At 41.5% G+C, this 18,353-nt stretch overlaps 1 protein-coding gene across 3 annotated transcripts; it reads left to right on the top strand.

The window, feature by feature from the left end:
• Positions 1-50: 50 nt before the first annotated feature.
• LOC114444108 (putative cytochrome P450 120) lies at positions 51-14,332 on the top strand. 3 transcript variants are annotated; one of them, XM_028418511.1, is made up of 12 exons: positions 63-519; positions 1,007-1,084; positions 1,177-1,261; positions 1,339-1,374; positions 1,459-1,598; positions 1,744-1,867; positions 2,068-2,212; positions 2,276-2,386; positions 4,409-4,536; positions 7,786-7,873; positions 11,335-11,489; positions 14,146-14,332. In XM_028418511.1, exons 1-11 carry the CDS (start codon positions 327-329, stop codon positions 11,485-11,487), a joined length of 1,281 nt encoding a protein of 426 aa, XP_028274312.1. In that variant the 5' UTR covers positions 63-326; the 3' UTR covers positions 11,488-11,489; positions 14,146-14,332. The 3 variants fall into 3 exon arrangements, with proteins under 3 accessions (XP_028274313.1, XP_028274312.1, XP_028274311.1); XM_028418512.1 differs by lacking the exon at positions 14,146-14,332 and having other exon boundaries at positions 51-519; positions 11,359-12,392; XM_028418510.1 differs by lacking the exon at positions 14,146-14,332 and having other exon boundaries at positions 64-519; positions 11,335-12,392.
• Positions 14,333-18,353: the final 4,021 nt, after the last annotated feature.

Here is an 18,353-nt window from a genome sequence, read left to right as displayed (position 1 = left end):
TTGTGGACCAACAGTGCTAGATGTAGGCCTAATAGGCAGTAATTAATCTGTTAGGCGTAATGTACGGACGCCGTTGAACGCATCACTCTCCGGGGCAGTCGGATACTTTGGGTTCCCTCAGACAAAGCAGTGACAGTATAGAGACAGCATGAATGTGGTGCAGGTGCTGTGTCACACGGAGTAAAGGGATTAACAGGCGAGGACAGCAGGAGTTAGTCTGAACCTGGACCCAAACTTTATTAAAGTTAGACTCACTCTTTGCGCAAAAAGTGTACTTTGCACGCAAACAAAACAATACGCACGCGTTAGTGCGTACTCTGCCCTGAATGTCCGCCAAACTACCAGGAAATGCAGGTGTGTCGGTGCTCGGGGATAAGTCCCTGGAGTTCTACCGGGATCCGGTAAGTTTCTGCCGGCGGAGAATCGAAAAACATCGAAGCAGAGTGTTCCTGAGCCGCCTGCTGAACAGACCAACCGCCTTCATCTGCTCCGTGAAGGGGATGAGAGAGCTGCTGTGTGGTAGGTTGTTTGTGCAGCAATTCAGGGGTCTGTGTGTGTGTGTGTGTGTCTAAATGTTTGTATTTAATTTCCTTTGACAATCACTAATTAATATCAGTTATATTTGGCAGCTTAGTGAGTTATTGGAACTTTATGCAGTAAAGCTTTAAAATAATTGTATTTGTATAGTGACTGGTAATTCAAGGTTTGCAATAATAAGGAAATTAATATATTTCTCAAATGTGGTAATTATGCAGCCCGTGATGTGTCTGATCTCTCATGGGGAAAAACTCGTGATGGGGCTTTGAGGGGGGGGGGGTTACTGGTTTAACTGTGGGACCACAGCTCCCATTAATGTGCGCATATCTCCAAGTTTGATTACATGTCGAATATTGATTCATTGTCTACCTCCAGTTTTGTTTTCAGCACACACACCTGCAAGGACAACTCAAAGCAACACTTGGATCGTGTGTAAAACTGTGTGTAATTAAGTAATTGTGTGTTCCAGAGAAGTCCAATGTGTTTGTGAAGGATCCAACTGATCTGATGACAAACATGTACGGTGACACCATTGTTACAACAAATGGTAAACATGCACAGCTTCTGATATGACCCTCACTGCTCATATATAATCAGTTATATTTTGATTTTCAATAAGTTATGTTTGTGTGTTTTTAGGTGAGGAGGCGTGTCTTCTCCGTCTGTCTCTCAGCAGCCTGTTTACAGGACCTTGTTTAGAATCAACAAGAGATTACATCTCTGGGTAACAAAGACTGTGTGACTGAGATTTGTGTTTGTTCCATGGAAACTTCATGTCTGTGCATGTGTGTTTCTCTGCAGCGTATGTGAACGCTGCCTGACGGAGCTGACTCGCAGGTAACGCTCACAGTATTTACACCACATGTGGTGCTGTATTAAAGATGATATAGGATGTTAATCAATGTGTGTTTGTGTTTGTAGCGGCCAGCCAGAGTGTGTGTACTCGGCTTTTAAAGGCCTGGGGACGGAGTTGGTCTTAGGCCTTTTTCTGAACGTACGAGCAGAGGAGCAGCCTGAACTTCTCCAGGAAATCAGCCAGCTTTGCACTCTGCACTGGCATGGTAGCACAAACGCACACCATCAGTTAGACTGACACCACATTGGTGTGATAGCACATTCTTGCAGACTTGAAGTAAGTTATGTGCAATACAGCATTGCTCAATCTCCCACTTCCTGTTTGTGTGTGTGTTTGTCGGACACCTGCAGGTCTGATCTCTGCTCCAGTAAACCTGAAGGTTCCTCTGTGGTCGTCAGGTTTCTCCACTGCTCTGGAAGCCAGAGACAAACTGATGGACATCATCAAAAACAAGCTGGAGAATGAAACACATGGGTGTGTTTTACAACTCAGCCACACTCTACCATTTTGTACTGATAGAGACGGAACCACCACGTTGTTTTTCTTGTTCCCTTGTTTAGTCACTTGGATTCTTTCTCTGTTTTGTCCTCCTTTGTTTATGGCTACCATGTGATTAATTACTAAAAATCTGCTGCACATTATTATGATCATCTCATTATGTCTTTCATTTCTAGCTTTGTCGGCTCTCTCCGGTCTTTGCCGCTGCCTGACTCCAGTGCTGCCGCCCAGCACCTCCTGCTGTTCATCTCAGCGCTCATCCCCAAAGCGCTGGCATCGTTGCTCACCTCCTTCACAGTGGGACTCAGTGGAAATGAAGGGGTACGCAAAAAGAGACTACATAACTACATAAGTACAAAATACACATTTTTCTCCATGTTTCAGGCAGAAATCCGTCATCAAGCGTTAGAAGACCCTGATTACCTGGACAGAGTTCTGCTGGAGGTGCAGAGACTATGGCCGCCATTCATTGGTGGACGGAGAATAGCTGATCAGGTAGGACTGATCGACTACAAACTAGTTACATGTATGTGTCTCTGAATATGTTTAATAGGCTATTTTACTCTGAGATGTGACAATGTGTTATTTCCAACAACATTTGTATTTTAAAATGACCGGAATTGTCTCCATGTTTATCCATTTGAAAGATTTGTAGTGGTTGTTACATGTAAACGTGATTTTGTTCAATGTTTTAAGTTGCCTCCTGTCCTCTAGATGGCGACAGATTACTGCAGCTGAACATGGTAACATGGAACTCATTGTAGAAGTTAATACAAAGGTCAAATAAATACGAAGGATAAATACAAAGTTCAAGCTCACAATGTTCAGTTTATCTTTAGACTGCTAGAGGCGTTTTCTTCTCATTGTATTTTTTAGAAGCATTTGAACAACATGTGAGTTGATTCGGTTGCTTTTGTGAGCAGGCAGTCAAAAAAGTCTAGTGAAATGTAATCAATACATCTTACATCCTGTACTGTATACACTACAACGCATAGTTTCATTCATCAAAATGAGTGCATTGACTTCTGATTTGACATCAGCAGCAACAGCCAATAGAATCCCGTATTTACTCAGAGTCCAATCTCCTGATTGTCCGGCTCTGAAGGACGGGTGCACACAGAGCATCCGCCTTTCACCCCTACAACTATCTATGATCACTATGACCTCATCAAACGGGGTTATGCAACTGCCCAATCAGAAGCATTGATCTCTCTCTGATTGATCGCCTCCGTTCCACCGGAAGGAAGGGAGTGTTTTTTGGCGAGGTTGATGTGTGCCATGAGGGAGAGTGGAAAGTTTTTGACACTGTGTCACAACATTTTAAAAGAACTCCACAGAGCCTGTGGCCTCAAACAACAAGCACGATTTGGTGTTTACTAGAATACTCAACTAGACATCAAATTATTTACTCCAGTTCAGTGGCTCTTTGAAGGCAACCCACAGTTAATTAGTGACATATTGCCTCTGCTCTAGCCTGACTAGTAAAGTCAGACGCTAATAAAGCCTGACTTACTGAGTGTCTGCTCTCAGGAGCTGTGTGTGTGTGTGAGGGAAGGTGTGCAGGAGATTATTAGTATTCACAATCAGGTGGAAAAAGTATAATCTCCATCAGGTGGAACTAAGATATGCAGTAGCTTCAGCAAACTGAATGGTTTGGTTTGTGAGCGAGAGAGAGAACAAAGTCAGCAAAAGCATCTTTCAGTGAGAATGGGGTGAAAGACAAGATTTGTAAAAGATTTTCCACTCCACCAAGAGAAAAATGACAGAGTGCAGAGGAGAGAGAGAAACGGTGATCATGTTCTGTGGCAGTCCATTAGAGCCGCAGCTACTAATGGATGTAGTGAAAAGGTGAACAGAAAGGGCAACAATGGGTCTAGTGGTCTATTTTTGCCCCAAGGTGGCTCTTTTCACCAGAAGCTTAGAGGAAAAAGAAGCTCAGAATATTTTGTTTAAAAGGGAGTTAGAGTCGTCTTACAGGGTTAAACGTCTGCCTCATTATTTTTGCTTTAAAGGGTTATGTGGAGGTGTGTTGTGTCATTTCCGTGGTTCCAGCTCTCTTTCCATGCAGGTGGTGTGCGGTGTCACCACGCACAGATCTGATTTAAAGTCTGGAACTTCCTGTTACGTAGGTGTTCTGTGTCAGGAAATGTTTTCCAAGGAATTGCCTCGATGACTCTTGTCTGCATACTTTTCAGCACTAATGAAACGCCCAGATTGCACAGGATATTTCAACACTGCACTCTGCGTTCACTCAGATCGATGCTCCAATAGAAGTTTATATATGATTTAAACTTATTGTCTTTCTTTGCAGCCCAGAAATAATATCCCCTCTCTGAAGTGAACTATGAAAGAGAGGGCTTGTTTTGTTGGAGCTGGACTAAGACTTTAGGGATGATGTTACACTAACTTGGGTATTGAGAGGAACTGTTCTATGTGTGATTGAACAGGTGCAGAAAAGGGTAATAATTGCATCTTATTTCCATTGTGATAATGTGATGTGTTCCTTTGCTTGTTCAGGACTCTCCGCTCGCTGGGTTTCATGTGCCTAAAGATTATGGCGTCATCTATATCAGCCACTCGGTCCATCGTGACCCTGAGGTGTTCCAGCAGCCTGACAGCTTCCTGCCAGAGAGATGGAGTGGAAGGTGAGGCCTTTCTAGTCAAATACAGGAGAAAAATAAAGACTATGTAAAACCACACTGAAGCAGGATGATGGTTTAAACTTATTTTCTGATCGGGTCTTCCATATTGTGGTAAAATATTGAAAAAAAAAAAAAAACATCCGCTTGCAGCTCTGTAAATACATATCCCTACATCGTTACCATAGCAACCAATGCAGATAAATTAACAGCTCCTAAACACACAAATCTCACTGCATCTTGGATATATTTATCATACAGCTCAGACAGGAGGAAAAAAAATGCCCCAAAAGAGATGCACAAAGACTCTCTGTCTACTGCCTGCTCTGGTAAAATGAAACCTGATCTGGCTCATTCATTCATTCATTCCTTCATTCATTCATTCATTCTCTCAGTCAACCCTTCTTCTAGTTACCCACCTCCTTCATTCACCTGTTTATTCTCATTCATGCCTGTTCACTCAGCCGACAGAACAGATTGAGGGAGCAGAATCTATGAATGTATGTATGTAGGTAGCTGCTGCCATGGAAACGGGTCACCTGTCACCGTCTTTACCAATAGGGATTCCCTGCAAGCATGTGTGAGTGCAGGATGGGGGAGAGGCTGTTATTTCTGCCATGACCCCCTCAGGAGAAGGATAGAGGAAAAATGAGTCAGACACAGATGCAGCAGAAAGTGGGTGATTCCTCTAAAATGAAATCTTTTATTGGATCAGATGTGTGTTTTAGAGAAGAAAATGGAGGAAAACTAGTTAAAACAAATGACTGTAAAACAAATGTTTATTAATGGTCCAAATGAAAGAGTTCAAATGTGAGGATTTATCTGAGCATACCACTTCTTATAAATCATTTTATGTACAGACATCGCGACATAGTGAAGGTTCTGACGCAATCGTTTTTCTACATATTGAATGCACTGATGTCTGTATGTGTAATGGCTACTGAATGTTGAGTTGAGAAAAGAAAAGAAATCTATGAATGAATAGACAGGTAGCTGCTGCCATGGTAACTGGCCACCTCACACCTGTTTTTACCAATGGGGATTCCCTGTGTGATTCCTCTGCGTGTGTGTGTGTGAGATATTGGGGTTATGGAATGAGTCAGAGATGACTTTCCTGGAGACAAGAGGAAAAAAAAATGTAGGTGATGAAAAGTTTCTTCATATCTCAGTGTCGTCTAAGTTCAAAGCCAGCGAGGACTCTTGTGTGTTTGAGGAGACACTAATGAAATTCAAGATTTCTTTTGCTGTTAATATTTGTCCATTAAAGACCAAAACTAGAGTTGATGTTCTACAATCTGTTGCTAAAGCTGAGGCGACCATGCATTGAATCAATTTATTGAATTATATAATAAATGTCTGCCTATAAATATCTTTCTATCACCCGATCTGTTTCTCCTTCCTCCTACCTTACCTCTCCATCTGTCAGTCTTCCTGCTTTTCTGTCTGCCTGGCTGCTCTTCTTACCACCTGGCTGTTTAATTTAATGACTGCAGTCCTGTTATATAACAAGCCCACCTACAGTCACCACAGTTTCATCTGTTTTTTGTGTACGGTATTTTTTGTGCGATAGCTGAGGTATATCATCTGGTGTTAGCATCCCGCTATTGTGTGTGTGTGTGTTTTTGTGTGTGATTGTGTGTGCTTTTCCAGTTGGAAGCAAATAGTGGAGCTGGCAAGTTAGTGTCCTATCAGCCATACGCCCACACAGACTCCGGCCCTGGATACATGCATAGCATGCGGAAATGCTACCGAGCACAGATCGCAATCTTAGCTAGTGAGACTAATTGTGTGGCTAGTTTCAGATAAATCTGACAACAGGGACTTTCCTTCTTACAGAAGTACTGACAAACATCTGTTTTCCTCTGAAGTTGGAATTAATTTCTTAGAAATCCTACCACTCAGCATACAAATGCAGTGAAGAAGAGAAAGTGAGCAGCTTTCTAAACCTAACAAGGTAGGTTATTATATCTCAACCAATGAACCCACACCTACTATGAAACTATGTTATATTTTATGTCCCCTGTTAGACATATATTTCTGTTGATGTTCTAGGTCACTAGCATTGCAACACTCTCTCTGCAAATGAACTCCACATTCACCAACATGCAGACAGAAATAAAAGATGTCTGAGTGTTTAAAAGCTATTTTTCATCCTTCAGTAAAAAGCAAAATCCACTATGCAAACTAATATGATGATATAAGTGTCCCCTGGGTCTCAGAGCTCCATCACAAAGCTTCAAACTGCTCTCTCATTATACTTTATTGCAGAAAAATTAATTACACAGTAGACTAGATGATACTTCTCTGATTCACTTCCCATCCACTCAGCATATTTTTTGCTGCTTCCTCTCTCACTACCCGTCTCAGTGTTACATTGTTCACTTCACATCTTAGAGTTTCAGGATGGACCTAAAAGAACATTAAATAATTAGACAGATGTTAGTGAGAACACTAATAATATACACACACACACACACAGAGTGTGACACACTGGACCCAGACGATACACACCACTAATGCTTCCTGTTTGCCTTTAATCAGAGCTCAGGTTTCAGGAAGACAGGATGCATTAGACATGAGATGGTCTGCATCAGCAGGCTATTGCCTGACAGCTGGAAATGACCAGCATCCATTTATTTTAAGTGTATTTTTAGAGTGTTATACTGGAAAGTTACATAGATAGACATACACATGACAGCGATGGAGTCTGGGAGACGGGCTGTCAGAATGTTTTGGTGCCTTCTTCTCTGGTCTTTTTAATTTTATGTTTTGTAGTCTTTAATTTTAAACCTAAAAAGTATCTTGAGAAGTTTTGATTGTCAAAAGCATCATTGAACAATAAATGCTGTTGTGTCATGTCTCTCAATCAGCAGCCAGCTTGGAGTGAAGATCAGTCATATACAGTATATGAGGAAGATTCAGAGGGGATCTGGAAAATACACATGGAATTGTTTAAATAATCTGGGGGGGTCAAAGGTCACTGAGACATCACATTTTGGGCTGTAACTCATGTAAAAAATGCTTACATGCTTAAAAAAAGTACTTACATACCACACTGTGCCCACAGTGCCTGATTTGATCACATGTCTTCATCATATGATGTCACATCTGAATACAGGCACGTTGGTTCTAGAAAATCCTCAAAAAAAAAACTCCCAACAGATTTTATGGTCTGTGTCAGAATATTGATTTGTGCATCTGTGATTTCTTCGACACATGTAACATTTATGTAACTGTGCGTTCTTACATGCACAGGAATGCAGGGCAGGAGCACTTCCTGTGTTCCTTTGGCAGCGGGCCCAGGAGCTGCATCGGGGCTAAACTTACCAATGTCTTCCTCAAGGTGACTTTACTCACCCCTACACACACACACACACACACACTTAAATCATTACCATTTCTCATTTGTTTAAGCGAAGATAGTTTCATGAAGGTTGTTTTTTTATGTCTTACAAAAAAATGCATTTTATGATGTATTGAGATATTTTTGGTTTAGCAACCTCAGCTATGCATTTAATATTAAGAACTTCTTATTCACTTGTGGAGAGAAATCTGCTGTTGATGCTCCTGTTTGTCCTACAGGGATAGAACAGTGGATTCAGCTGATATGAATGTCAAATATGGTCTAAATTTAGAAGATCAGCGGTGAGAAATAGAGGTATTTAGATTGGATATTATCTTAGTGTGAACCAAAGCAGCTATCAGCCAACTAACTGAGGGGGTAGCAGAGATACGCAGGTCTCCCTGTTTCCAGCAGCTTCCTCCAGCTCCTCCTTGGGGATCCCCTGCCCTCATGGCCTTGTTAAGGCACAAGGACCCATGAGGTCTGGTGATCTCCTGTTGTCAGGATAAAATGTCTGATTTCCCAAGGCAAACAGGGCGGTGGCTCCTGGGTATTGGGTTGACCTGGTGGGCTACAACCAAAACAAGTGAGTTGGTCAATAGGGCTGAAAAGGGAGTCTTGGATTTGGGCAACTCTATTTTTTATTATTTTTGAAAATAAAGTGTAACTGGGTATTCTACCAGGAATTCTTTTATTGTCATAGGATGCAGGAAATGTAATATGTTTATTAGAGAGTGAGCAGAGCTTAATTAGCAGATCAGGTTAATGACCATTCTCTGAAGTGCACTGGTGTTCTCAGAGTGAGCCAGCTGTGCCTGGCAGCCGGGGCTCGGTGCATCTAACCCTCCCCACAACGAAAAAAATAGAGACATTCAGTAAATAGAGCACAACTCAAGGGAATGATGAAATGCTTGGCCGAGTGTGTGTGTGTGTTTGTTTATTGGCTAAACTAGAGGGAAAGAACTGGGCACTCGCTGTCCCATTTTACCCGCCTCCCAATCCCCATGGCGGCATTCACCATAGCCACAATTGTCTACATAACACGCACACACACAGCCAGAACAGGTGTGTTACAGGTGTGACAACAGGAAGGAGGCATTTATTTCCCATGTGGGAGCATTTTCTCCGGAAACAGGTCTGCATGCTGGGCGCCTTGACAATAGAGTGTCAAGGGGGCGACGCCAACATGACAGCAATTACTGTGTGAAGAGAATCCCAAGATTTAAACTGGAAATCTACACAAGTGTGTTTCACAGATGATATCCTCTATCTAGAATTAACATTTAGAATAAAGTAATGTTTTGATTTGAACTGATTTTAAAGGTAGGGTAGGAGATTTTGAAAAAGTGAGAGTCAGACAGATTTTGAAAGTAAACACACGCCCAGTTCTCTCCGGTTCACCCCGAATCCACGCCTCCCAACCAGTCTGTGACTTCGGCCATCATGCACGTACCTCTCTGATGCGCGCAGAGCAGGAGGAGAGCAGCCAACTATACGCGCAGGTGCGCCTCGTAGGATTGGCTGATGTTTTTTTGCGTTTTATAGCTTCCACAGATGATTAATATTCTTCGTTTTAAAGCGAAACTACCGAACTAATCGGATTGTGAAGAGTTACACTAATTTAACAAAAAGTGCATCAGAATAAAATCTCCTACCCTACCTTTAGAACACATAAAAAATAAAATAACTGTATATTTAAAATTTAAAAAAAGTTGTTTTATTTGGAGCCAGCAGGCACATGTTGCACCAGGTCAGCTGCTTATTGCTGCTTTTTCTCAATGAATAAGCAGTAAAGGCCAGATGAGAGAGCAGAAGGAAGAAAGCAGATTGCACTAGTCAGCCAATGAGAGGCTTATCTCAGCAGTCCACATCCGTTGTGTCAGACTGTTTCTACCCAACAAGCTCAAAGTACGTTATTTAACCTACGCTGGCAGATTACAGTCACCAAGACACCATCTATATGTTTTTTCCCCAGATTATTTAGGAGCACAGACCGAAACACACATGGGGGTGTTACCACAAGCTTTCCAGATGGCAACAGTGATGGATAATTCAACACAAATAACACACACACGCAGTCCTTGGGATGGATATACATACATACATACATGAATATGTTCCTGTATTATTCATTAACTCATTACTCATTGCCAGTCAGTGAACAGCTTGCCATGATGGTGATGTGAGGCTGTTTTCATTAGTCAGCCAGCTGTAAATTAGCTCCACAGCATAGAGCTGCTCATGCATAATGATAATATTCAGCTTAACTTTGTCATTGTATTGTAACAGTATAAAGAAGCGTTGATGCTACCTTGATGAAACAGAACAACATACATGCAATTTTTTTTCTATTGTTTTTTCTATTTTTTTCTATTGAATATTATAGTACATTAACACAGATTGCCACCCTGTTATTGCAGTTAAGTGATTTGATTAGGAAAGATGATGTCATCCTTAGCAACAAGGTGCCCTCATTTAAACTTATGAGGGCTCTCATTATGAAAATGTATGTATACGTGTATAAAACTAGTATTGAAAAATAATAACATGCCGTATCTCAATTATGCAATGCTGTCTTTAAATTTAGGTATTAATTTTGAGTTGCTTGCTGTGAAGCATGCGTTGAGCCTAACCGTCACTGTGACTGGTGCATTTGACTGGCTTTATGCAGGCCGACCATTTGCACATGCCACCACACATGCAGAGGAGTACATGACCAGAGTAAAAAGTAGACCGCGGGGATCTAGGTCAGAGGTGTGACTCATCGCCTCTCTTCATCCTTCCCCCTGCCCTCTTTCCTCTCCACCCCCACTCTCCTCATCCTCCCTGCATTCGCTCGCTTCCATCCTCCCTCCGTCTTTCCCCGTTCATTCATTCATTCTGCTCCTCCCCCTCCACCAGGGAAAATCTTCATTCATAAAGCGGAGGGAGGCAGGGAAAAATGTGTATGTGCGTGTTGGTGGATGTGATTGGTTAGCACAGCGACTGGAGGATATTGCCAATGAGGAATGCTGGCTATGACGTTCCCAGTCATAGATCTCCAAGTGTTCTTAGTATGTAATAGGTAGTGAATAGGCCTGTGCTACATTAAAATTGGTTTTTAATTTTAAGAGTTTAAAAGTAATTGTTGCTGCCTCCAAAAGACCCAATGTTCCATTAAAACTTGGCTACTAAAAGGTGATGCATTGCTATTTCTAAACCTGGAAAGCCACGTACAAACAGGCGTAAAGTGTTGTGGAGGCTGTAGCTTTGCAAGTTGGAGTCTGATTCAGCGTTGGCGGAGGCTCCAGCTCTGCCAAGAGCCTTCTACGTTAACATTTTGTTTTTGCTCTGCTGTAAAATTGGGAAATTGTCACTTACACCCCCACAGCTCTTCACTCTTAAGTAACTTTTGTTTATGTAAATTCAGTGATACTAAAAACACACTAGATTTTTTTTTTGTGTGTGTATTTTGTCATCAGGAAGTGTGCACGTACCTGTTACAGCACTACGCCTGGCATTTGGACCCCCCGTCGCAGGACCTCGAGTACAAATGGCTGCCTGTGTCTCGCCCCACGAACCCCCCCACCGTCTCCTTCTCCTGCCTGGATCAGACCGACTCTGGCACCAGCTAAGGGTATTCACAGTGTTGCTTCTGATCAGCAAATGTACCTGTCTAGAATGTGCAGGGAAAACTAGAAAATGTCTTTCCCACATGCAGAAGGAAGCCAGCAAACTCAGAGGTTCCCCCTGCTGCCTATAATACCGTAATCATCCTGGGGAAAGCAGGGAGGGTTTCGGTTTCACTGTCTGTTCCTCTGCCAGATATTCTGCAGCTTTCCTTTATGACTGCAATGAAAGATAAATGAGTCATCTTCCATTGTTGGGACTGACACTGCTCGACAGATATTGTTCTGCCTTTTTCAATTAGTAAATTGCTACATCTTAAAAAAAAGATTTGCACCTGAATTCAACTGCTATAATCTGACATATACGTAGCATTTTTTTTTTAAAATTGACCCTATTTCATCAGTATTAAGGTGTAAACAGACACTGAAACAACCTGTAAAACTGCTTTTCTTCTCACCGCGATATCAGTATTCACAGACACGTGCACACTTGAAAACCAAGGTAAACCCTCAGATTCCATCACTGACTGCAAACCTGTCTCCCCTCCCCCCCTCCTTCTACCACCTAGCAACCACCACTGCTTAGCAACAGTTCGTCATACCGACACTGACTTGCCTCCTTTTAGTATGCAAGTCTCACACACACGCACATACACACACACACAAACCTGGTTATTTTTGAAAGCATTCAGTTGGGCTCGTCATCTGAACCCCATGTAAACAATGCCAGAAGGCATTTCAGAAGAGGGATTTTAAATACCTTGACTAATGGTCATAAACGTTACACTGCCTACCACATCGATGAAGAGTAGTTTTATTTAGTTGATCTACAACTGACAGACTGAATATTAGTGATTGTCTTTTCTGCTGTCATGCAAAGTATATGGGTTTTTATGTTTATCGCATGCTGTGGCAACTTCTGGAATTGTGCATGCAAATATTTTTTGCAAATAAATAAATAAAAATAGTTGCTTCAATAGTTTTATTTAAACAAAAGGGTAAATATTCTGTAATTTTAAATGCATTTTTCTTACCTTATTTCCAGTTTAAAGCATTTAGTTAGGAATACATCTAAATAATAACAATGGTGTTTTATTGTATTACATAATAATATGAGAGAGTACTGAGTAGTGTTTTTTTTTTAAATAGACGTCTGTTCAGTCTGAGCTGCCACACACTGAATTACAGTGTGCGAAGAGATGCTGAACAACACTGTTTTCTTTGCTGCACTGTTTTCTGTCTACACACACACACATCTCTCTGTCACACACACACACTCAGCTAAGCTGCAGCATTGTACATCTTACTTTGTGTCACTCTCTGTCTCTCTCTCTCACACACACACACATACACACACACACTACCGACATACATCACAGAGGATCTGGCAGAGATGAGTTTCTTTTGAACAGACTGCTATATGACTCATTGCACATGTCCATTAGCCGATGCTCCTGCTCGCCACAATTTATGATGGGGAAAAGCAACTTACAGGGAATCCTCTTATACACGAGGACACATGGCTTTAAAAGGTCTAGATCACTGGCAGGCGTAAGGCCTTGATTTCACGTCTTTGCCGGTACCTACGGCTGCTTAGTTGTTCCAAAAACAATGAGTATTTATATAGTTTAAAATACCCTTGCAGATAATACAACAGGGGCCGACATGAACTCCATGGGATAATGCCAGTTAAGCTGGAGATTATAATTTTTTAGTGACCACTGAAGACAAGAACCTTGTGTTAGTAGGTGTTACTAGGGTTTTTGTCTATTGTAAATACACCTTATTGCTGAGTTTAGAAACATGTTTGGCAAAGTCACCAGATGGTGCTTTCACATTTTAAGACATAATTTAAAAATCAGCTGACAGCATACCCTGAAACAATGAGCTTCTGAGTTTGTGTTGCATGAATTTCAAGAATGTGATGAGCAGTAGTGGAATATTTTCTCCTTCGCTAAGTGGAAGCTGAAGTGTTCATTCTGTAGGTAAGATGCTGCAGTACAATTCACAGTGTGTTTTTCACAGCGTGGGAGGTTATAACAGACAGATGAACGACGCACAATCACATTCACAGTTTGTAGAGATGAGGGCTTATTGTTGTCCAAGGACAGAGAGCTGCCAATGTGTCTGCCACATGATGTTTTATGAAGGAACAGATCAGTAGCTGTAAGAGGGAGGGGAGAAATAAACAACACGCTAGGTGGTGACCAGGACTGTGTACAAAGAGAAATTATGTCAATCACACACACACACACACACACACAGACAGACAGACAGACAGGAGGTAGGACAGTGTATCCAGATGGCAGAACAAAGCCTGGGGTCAGCTTTAATGAGCAGAGCTAATTACCACATGACTGTTGTATCTGTCCACTCCCAGTGGACTGCTGGCCTGTAATAGTGTATACAACAGGAAGTAAAAGCAGGAAGACCCTACCCCCGACCACACACACATCAGGTTGACATGTTATATTGATAACTAAATGCTACTTAACTGACATATTTACTTGTGAATCACAATACTAAAAATTAAACACCGAGTAGAACTTAAAGGCCATACAAGTGTGCCACAAACTGTCAGAATACACAGCATGTGCCTGTCAACACAGCACTCACACTTTCTCTTGCTTACTGCTGCTTACTCTTGTGTTTGTCTGTGTTCAGACAGGCAGGAAGGAAAAGCCATTAGTCACTGAGGTGCCATCAAGCTCAGTTTAATTGTCTCATTTATCTTCCCTCTGCTGCTCAACCCTGCGCCACTCCTCGGATTCACCGGAGGAGCCCTCTAAGCGCCACTCCACCGAATGCAAGTATGTTATCATTTATTGCAGCAAATGGTTCCATATCTCACAAGAGAGGTGGTCATCTAGAAGCATCACTTTAGTTTCTGGTTGTTCAGCTTCACGAAATATTAATGAACTTCCTCTGACTTGTTGATGGCCACGTGGAATTCCTCTCTTCAGATGGTAGCAATGAATGCATTCATGTCAGAAGCTATATGACTTAGCCTTGATTAGACACCTAGTAGAAGACTAAAGTGACATCATCATGTAGACCGTTTTCACCTCTTTTAATACTTCTTCCCTCATCCTTAAGGATGTGCAATGTATCAGTGTTTGTGTTGATGATGTAAATTGTGCAAGAAAAAAGACCACAATGCACTTTCATACGAAGGGCCGGCACTCATTAGTAAATAATCTGTTAAAATATCCACATTCAGTGTCAGATTTTGGAAATATTACTTTATTACTGGTCTGCTTTTTCAGTGAACAACAGTCAAACCTGCATATTGAAGCTAATCCAATAAAGTAAAAGGCTCTTTCTAACAATAGTTCTACACAATTTATTAATGTCACGTTAAACAATAAAACAGCTACTTTTAATCCTGTCACATCTTTGCGTGCAGGATTTTGACCCAAGCACTTCCGACACTACGCATGCAGACTATTTCAGGACTAGCTGTCCTCCTCCTCCATTACAATTTCAAAATTAAAATCAAGTGTTGCTTTTCCATGATGTTGCAATCGTATTGTGAGAGTGAGAGTGGGTGAGCTGAAGAGGAAAGAAGGGAGTCAGATGAGTGGTTAGAAGTAGAGTTGAGTAACAGCTCCCTCCCAGCCACTCCATACCCCCCACCCCCCTTTTGGGACTGCAGTCATTAATTTCAACATCACGGAACAACACTTGACCTGTTTTTAGCTGTCGGGGTAATGTCTGTCTCTCTTGTGACGTCAGCATGGGAGAATAAGAGGAGGTAGAACATGAGGGAGTGGGAACTACTGAAAGCACATCACTCTTTGCCTTTAATACTTTGTATATGGGCGCCAAGACTGACTTGCTTACATAATCAAAATTAACTGATGATCGCTCCCTTATTGTGATGCTGATTTAGTAGCTCTTATTCCACAGGCAGAGACAAATATTACCCATCTTTTCATCTTTAATCAGGCATTTGTGTCATTATGCTCACTGCCAGTAGGGGGAGACAAAATGTGTGCACTGTAGCTTTAACTCAAACTTTTAAAATGTAAAATTTTCAGGACTCTCTTCATGAATTGATGCCAAATACAAACCAGATAATGTAAATAAAGTTTTTGTATCAAGTACCTAAATAATAAGAGAGTGATAAATCTTATCAGTTATCAGTGAGCAAGCAGCCCAGCAGACACGGACCACATCCACACACACTGCATTCTTACCCTAAATCTATGCTGTTTGCTCGGTGTTACAGAGCTCTGTGAAAAGCATGTTTATCCTCAGCTGTTAGGAAAGCTGCCTGCCCAACACGCACAGATATGGAGACAACAATAGTAGGCCTGTTTCTTTTTACAGCTTTAGCTGCTGCTCACACAGTTTGAATTAAGAGGTCAGGACACTTTTCTAACAGTCCACCTTTCACTCCTGACCATGCACGTAGTGCCATTCATTCACATAAACAGACAGTACTGTATTAGCTGCTGTTGAGGTAATTAGACCCAATTAATGTCTTCTATGCTAGTGAGGTTTCATATTTCAGTGCGTCCTCCATGCTGTTTTTTTCTCCTCAAAATGTGTCCCAGTGGGAGCGTGGGAGGAGATGTTTGTCTTTGTACAATTAGAGAATATAACAGCAGTTAGAACATTTGGAGACAGCAAAAGTCCTCTTTCAGTTCTAAGAATGTAAAGCTAAATAAATAAAAAGAAAGAAAACACATATTTTTAGAGAGTGGAGGAAGATCTCTGTTTGGCTGCAGCTGATGGACTGAGTAGGAGTTGAGAGTGCGAGTTCCAGCAAACTTTTCTTGTATGTTCCTCGAGGGGGGGGGGGGGGTTTGCAGAGTTGAAGACATAACAAGCCGCCCACCATAGTGTCCTCCTGGATATGATAAACAAGGCGAACCTCAAAAGCGGCGTAGATTGGAAATATTCCCAGTAGTAGGCCCAAAATATTATCAAGTGTTTCCAGGCAACCACAGGTTTCAGTGCCATTAAAGCTCAAGGCATATTGAAGCACTTCTCTTGAAACGACTACAACACTGTCACCTTTAAAAAATAAAATCACTCAGACTATCTTTGGGTCCTGCCCCTAAAATTATGCAACATCCTTTATCTAACCCGCCTGTAAATATTGTCCAAAAGTCGCTCTTTAACCAGGGGGCAGGTATTTATAGACAATGTGTTGAAGCAAAGGGCATGAGCAGCATCGCTTGCAGCAAAAACAGACATCGGGTATCCATGGTAAAGTCAAAGAGGATAGTGCAGTGTGCTTTAAAAGAGCAAAATATCACATCATATCAGCCACAACACAATGAGATCAGCTGAGAGGTCCAGCACATCAGACTCTGAAACAAAATACCATTCAGTGGTCTGATAAGAAGTTATGATTGCAGAAAGAGGTCACAATAACCTGTGACAGGAGAGAGCAATTTGACCATTACAGTTGACCTGGTATGTGCAATGAGTTGTTTTAGTGCAAACAGCCATCATTAGTAGGGGTAGTAATGATGGCTTATGTGGGATTCATTATTTTACTATATTTATATGTGAAAATGCAGACAATAGATTTATTATAAAATTATGTAACATGTACACAGAAGCATGGGTCTAAACACCATGAAAATTGAAAATATGCTGGAATGCATGCATTCACATAACATCCCAGACACATCAAAATGTGCATTGATTCATATTTTAATACTACTGAAATTAAATTAAGATGCATGTGCAGTTTTTATACCTTGTCACCATAGCATCAAGCTACACATTAATACAGTATATGTCAATTGCTAATGATTCCCAGGATGATATATATCTTAGTTTAGCAGCGGATTAGCCTAATATAGATATGTATTTGAAGACACCATATCTTTGATTTCCCAGAATGTAAATGTGGTTATGAAAACAGTCGTCAATGACCTTTTCATCAACTCTTCTCTGCATGGTGATTCAGTGGTGCCCTATACACCACTGTGGGTTTTTCTTAGACAGTATGCGCTGGAAAAAACAACATTGATTCATAGCATTAAAAATAAAACACTTACATCAGAGCCATGATTCTGCAGCTCTCGCCTCCATCGTCTTAGTATTTTTATCGCTCCGTGGATTCAGATTTGTTATCTTCCAGCTGCAAGTCCAATTCCTCAACATGCCACAAGCAGATTTTTAATGTCAAAATTTACCCTGTGGTAGTGAGGCTATAAAAATCAATTTGGTGTGTAGGTGTAAAAACAGAAGACAGTTTACCGGTGTAAATGTTAAGAGGTCGGTAAAAATCGTACATTTCATCTTGACTTTTATATATTTTGTACATATGAGTAAGACACGAGAACAGTAAGCCAGCAGGAGGAGCGAGCTTGACATGCACTTGCTCCACAGTGTGATTCAGTTGTGTTGTGCTGTGGCAAATTGTGATAACCACTCGAGCCCCTAGATTCATTTTGAGTCTCCAGCGGGTATCAGAGGGAGGCGAGGAGGGAAATGTCTCTGCTTTGCATTGTGTAACTCCACTCATGTTGGCTGTCAAGCAATTGGTCAATTGACTCACACACAAACACGCACACTCACACAGAGGAAATTCAATCACTTAAATGTGACTATGTCACATTAACAAGGACACTCCGCTTCCTCTCATTCCTCCCCCATTCATCTCCTCCTACCCACCACCACCACCACCCTCTCGTCTCCTCTTCTTCTGCCGTGTTTTCAGATAAAAAAAATATACACAAAAAGAGCACTTTATATGAGGCATGGGTCAACAGGAGTTCAGTTTGATTCACTTTATATGCGAGCTTCAGGAGTATTACACTTACTGATATACTTGTGAGTGTGTGCACATATGTGTTTGTGCGTCTCTACCTGTCATTGCCAGTCGTATTTGCCCTGCTCGTTGCCTT

This window comes from Parambassis ranga, chromosome 12 (assembly GCF_900634625.1).
Source record: "Parambassis ranga chromosome 12, fParRan2.1, whole genome shotgun sequence".
NCBI classification, from domain to species: domain Eukaryota; kingdom Metazoa; phylum Chordata; class Actinopteri; family Ambassidae; genus Parambassis; species Parambassis ranga.
The sequence above is the reverse complement of the archived record's forward strand: the minus strand, read 5'-3'. Positions and strand labels throughout refer to the sequence as shown.

What these genes read in the sequence shown, in the direction of transcription:
- LOC114444108 (XM_028418511.1), top strand. Translation starts at nt 327, where the DNA reads ATGTCCGCCAAACTACCAGGAAATGCAGGTGTGTCGGTGCTCGGGGAT. An exon ending in CACCATTGTTACAACAAATG is followed by an intron (nt 1,085 to 1,176) that starts GTAAACATGCAC and finishes GTGTGTTTTTAG; the next exon opens with GTGAGGAGGCGTGTCTTCTC. An exon ending in GACTCAGTGGAAATGAAGGG is followed by an intron (nt 2,213 to 2,275) that starts GTACGCAAAAAG and finishes TCCATGTTTCAG; the next exon opens with GCAGAAATCCGTCATCAAGC.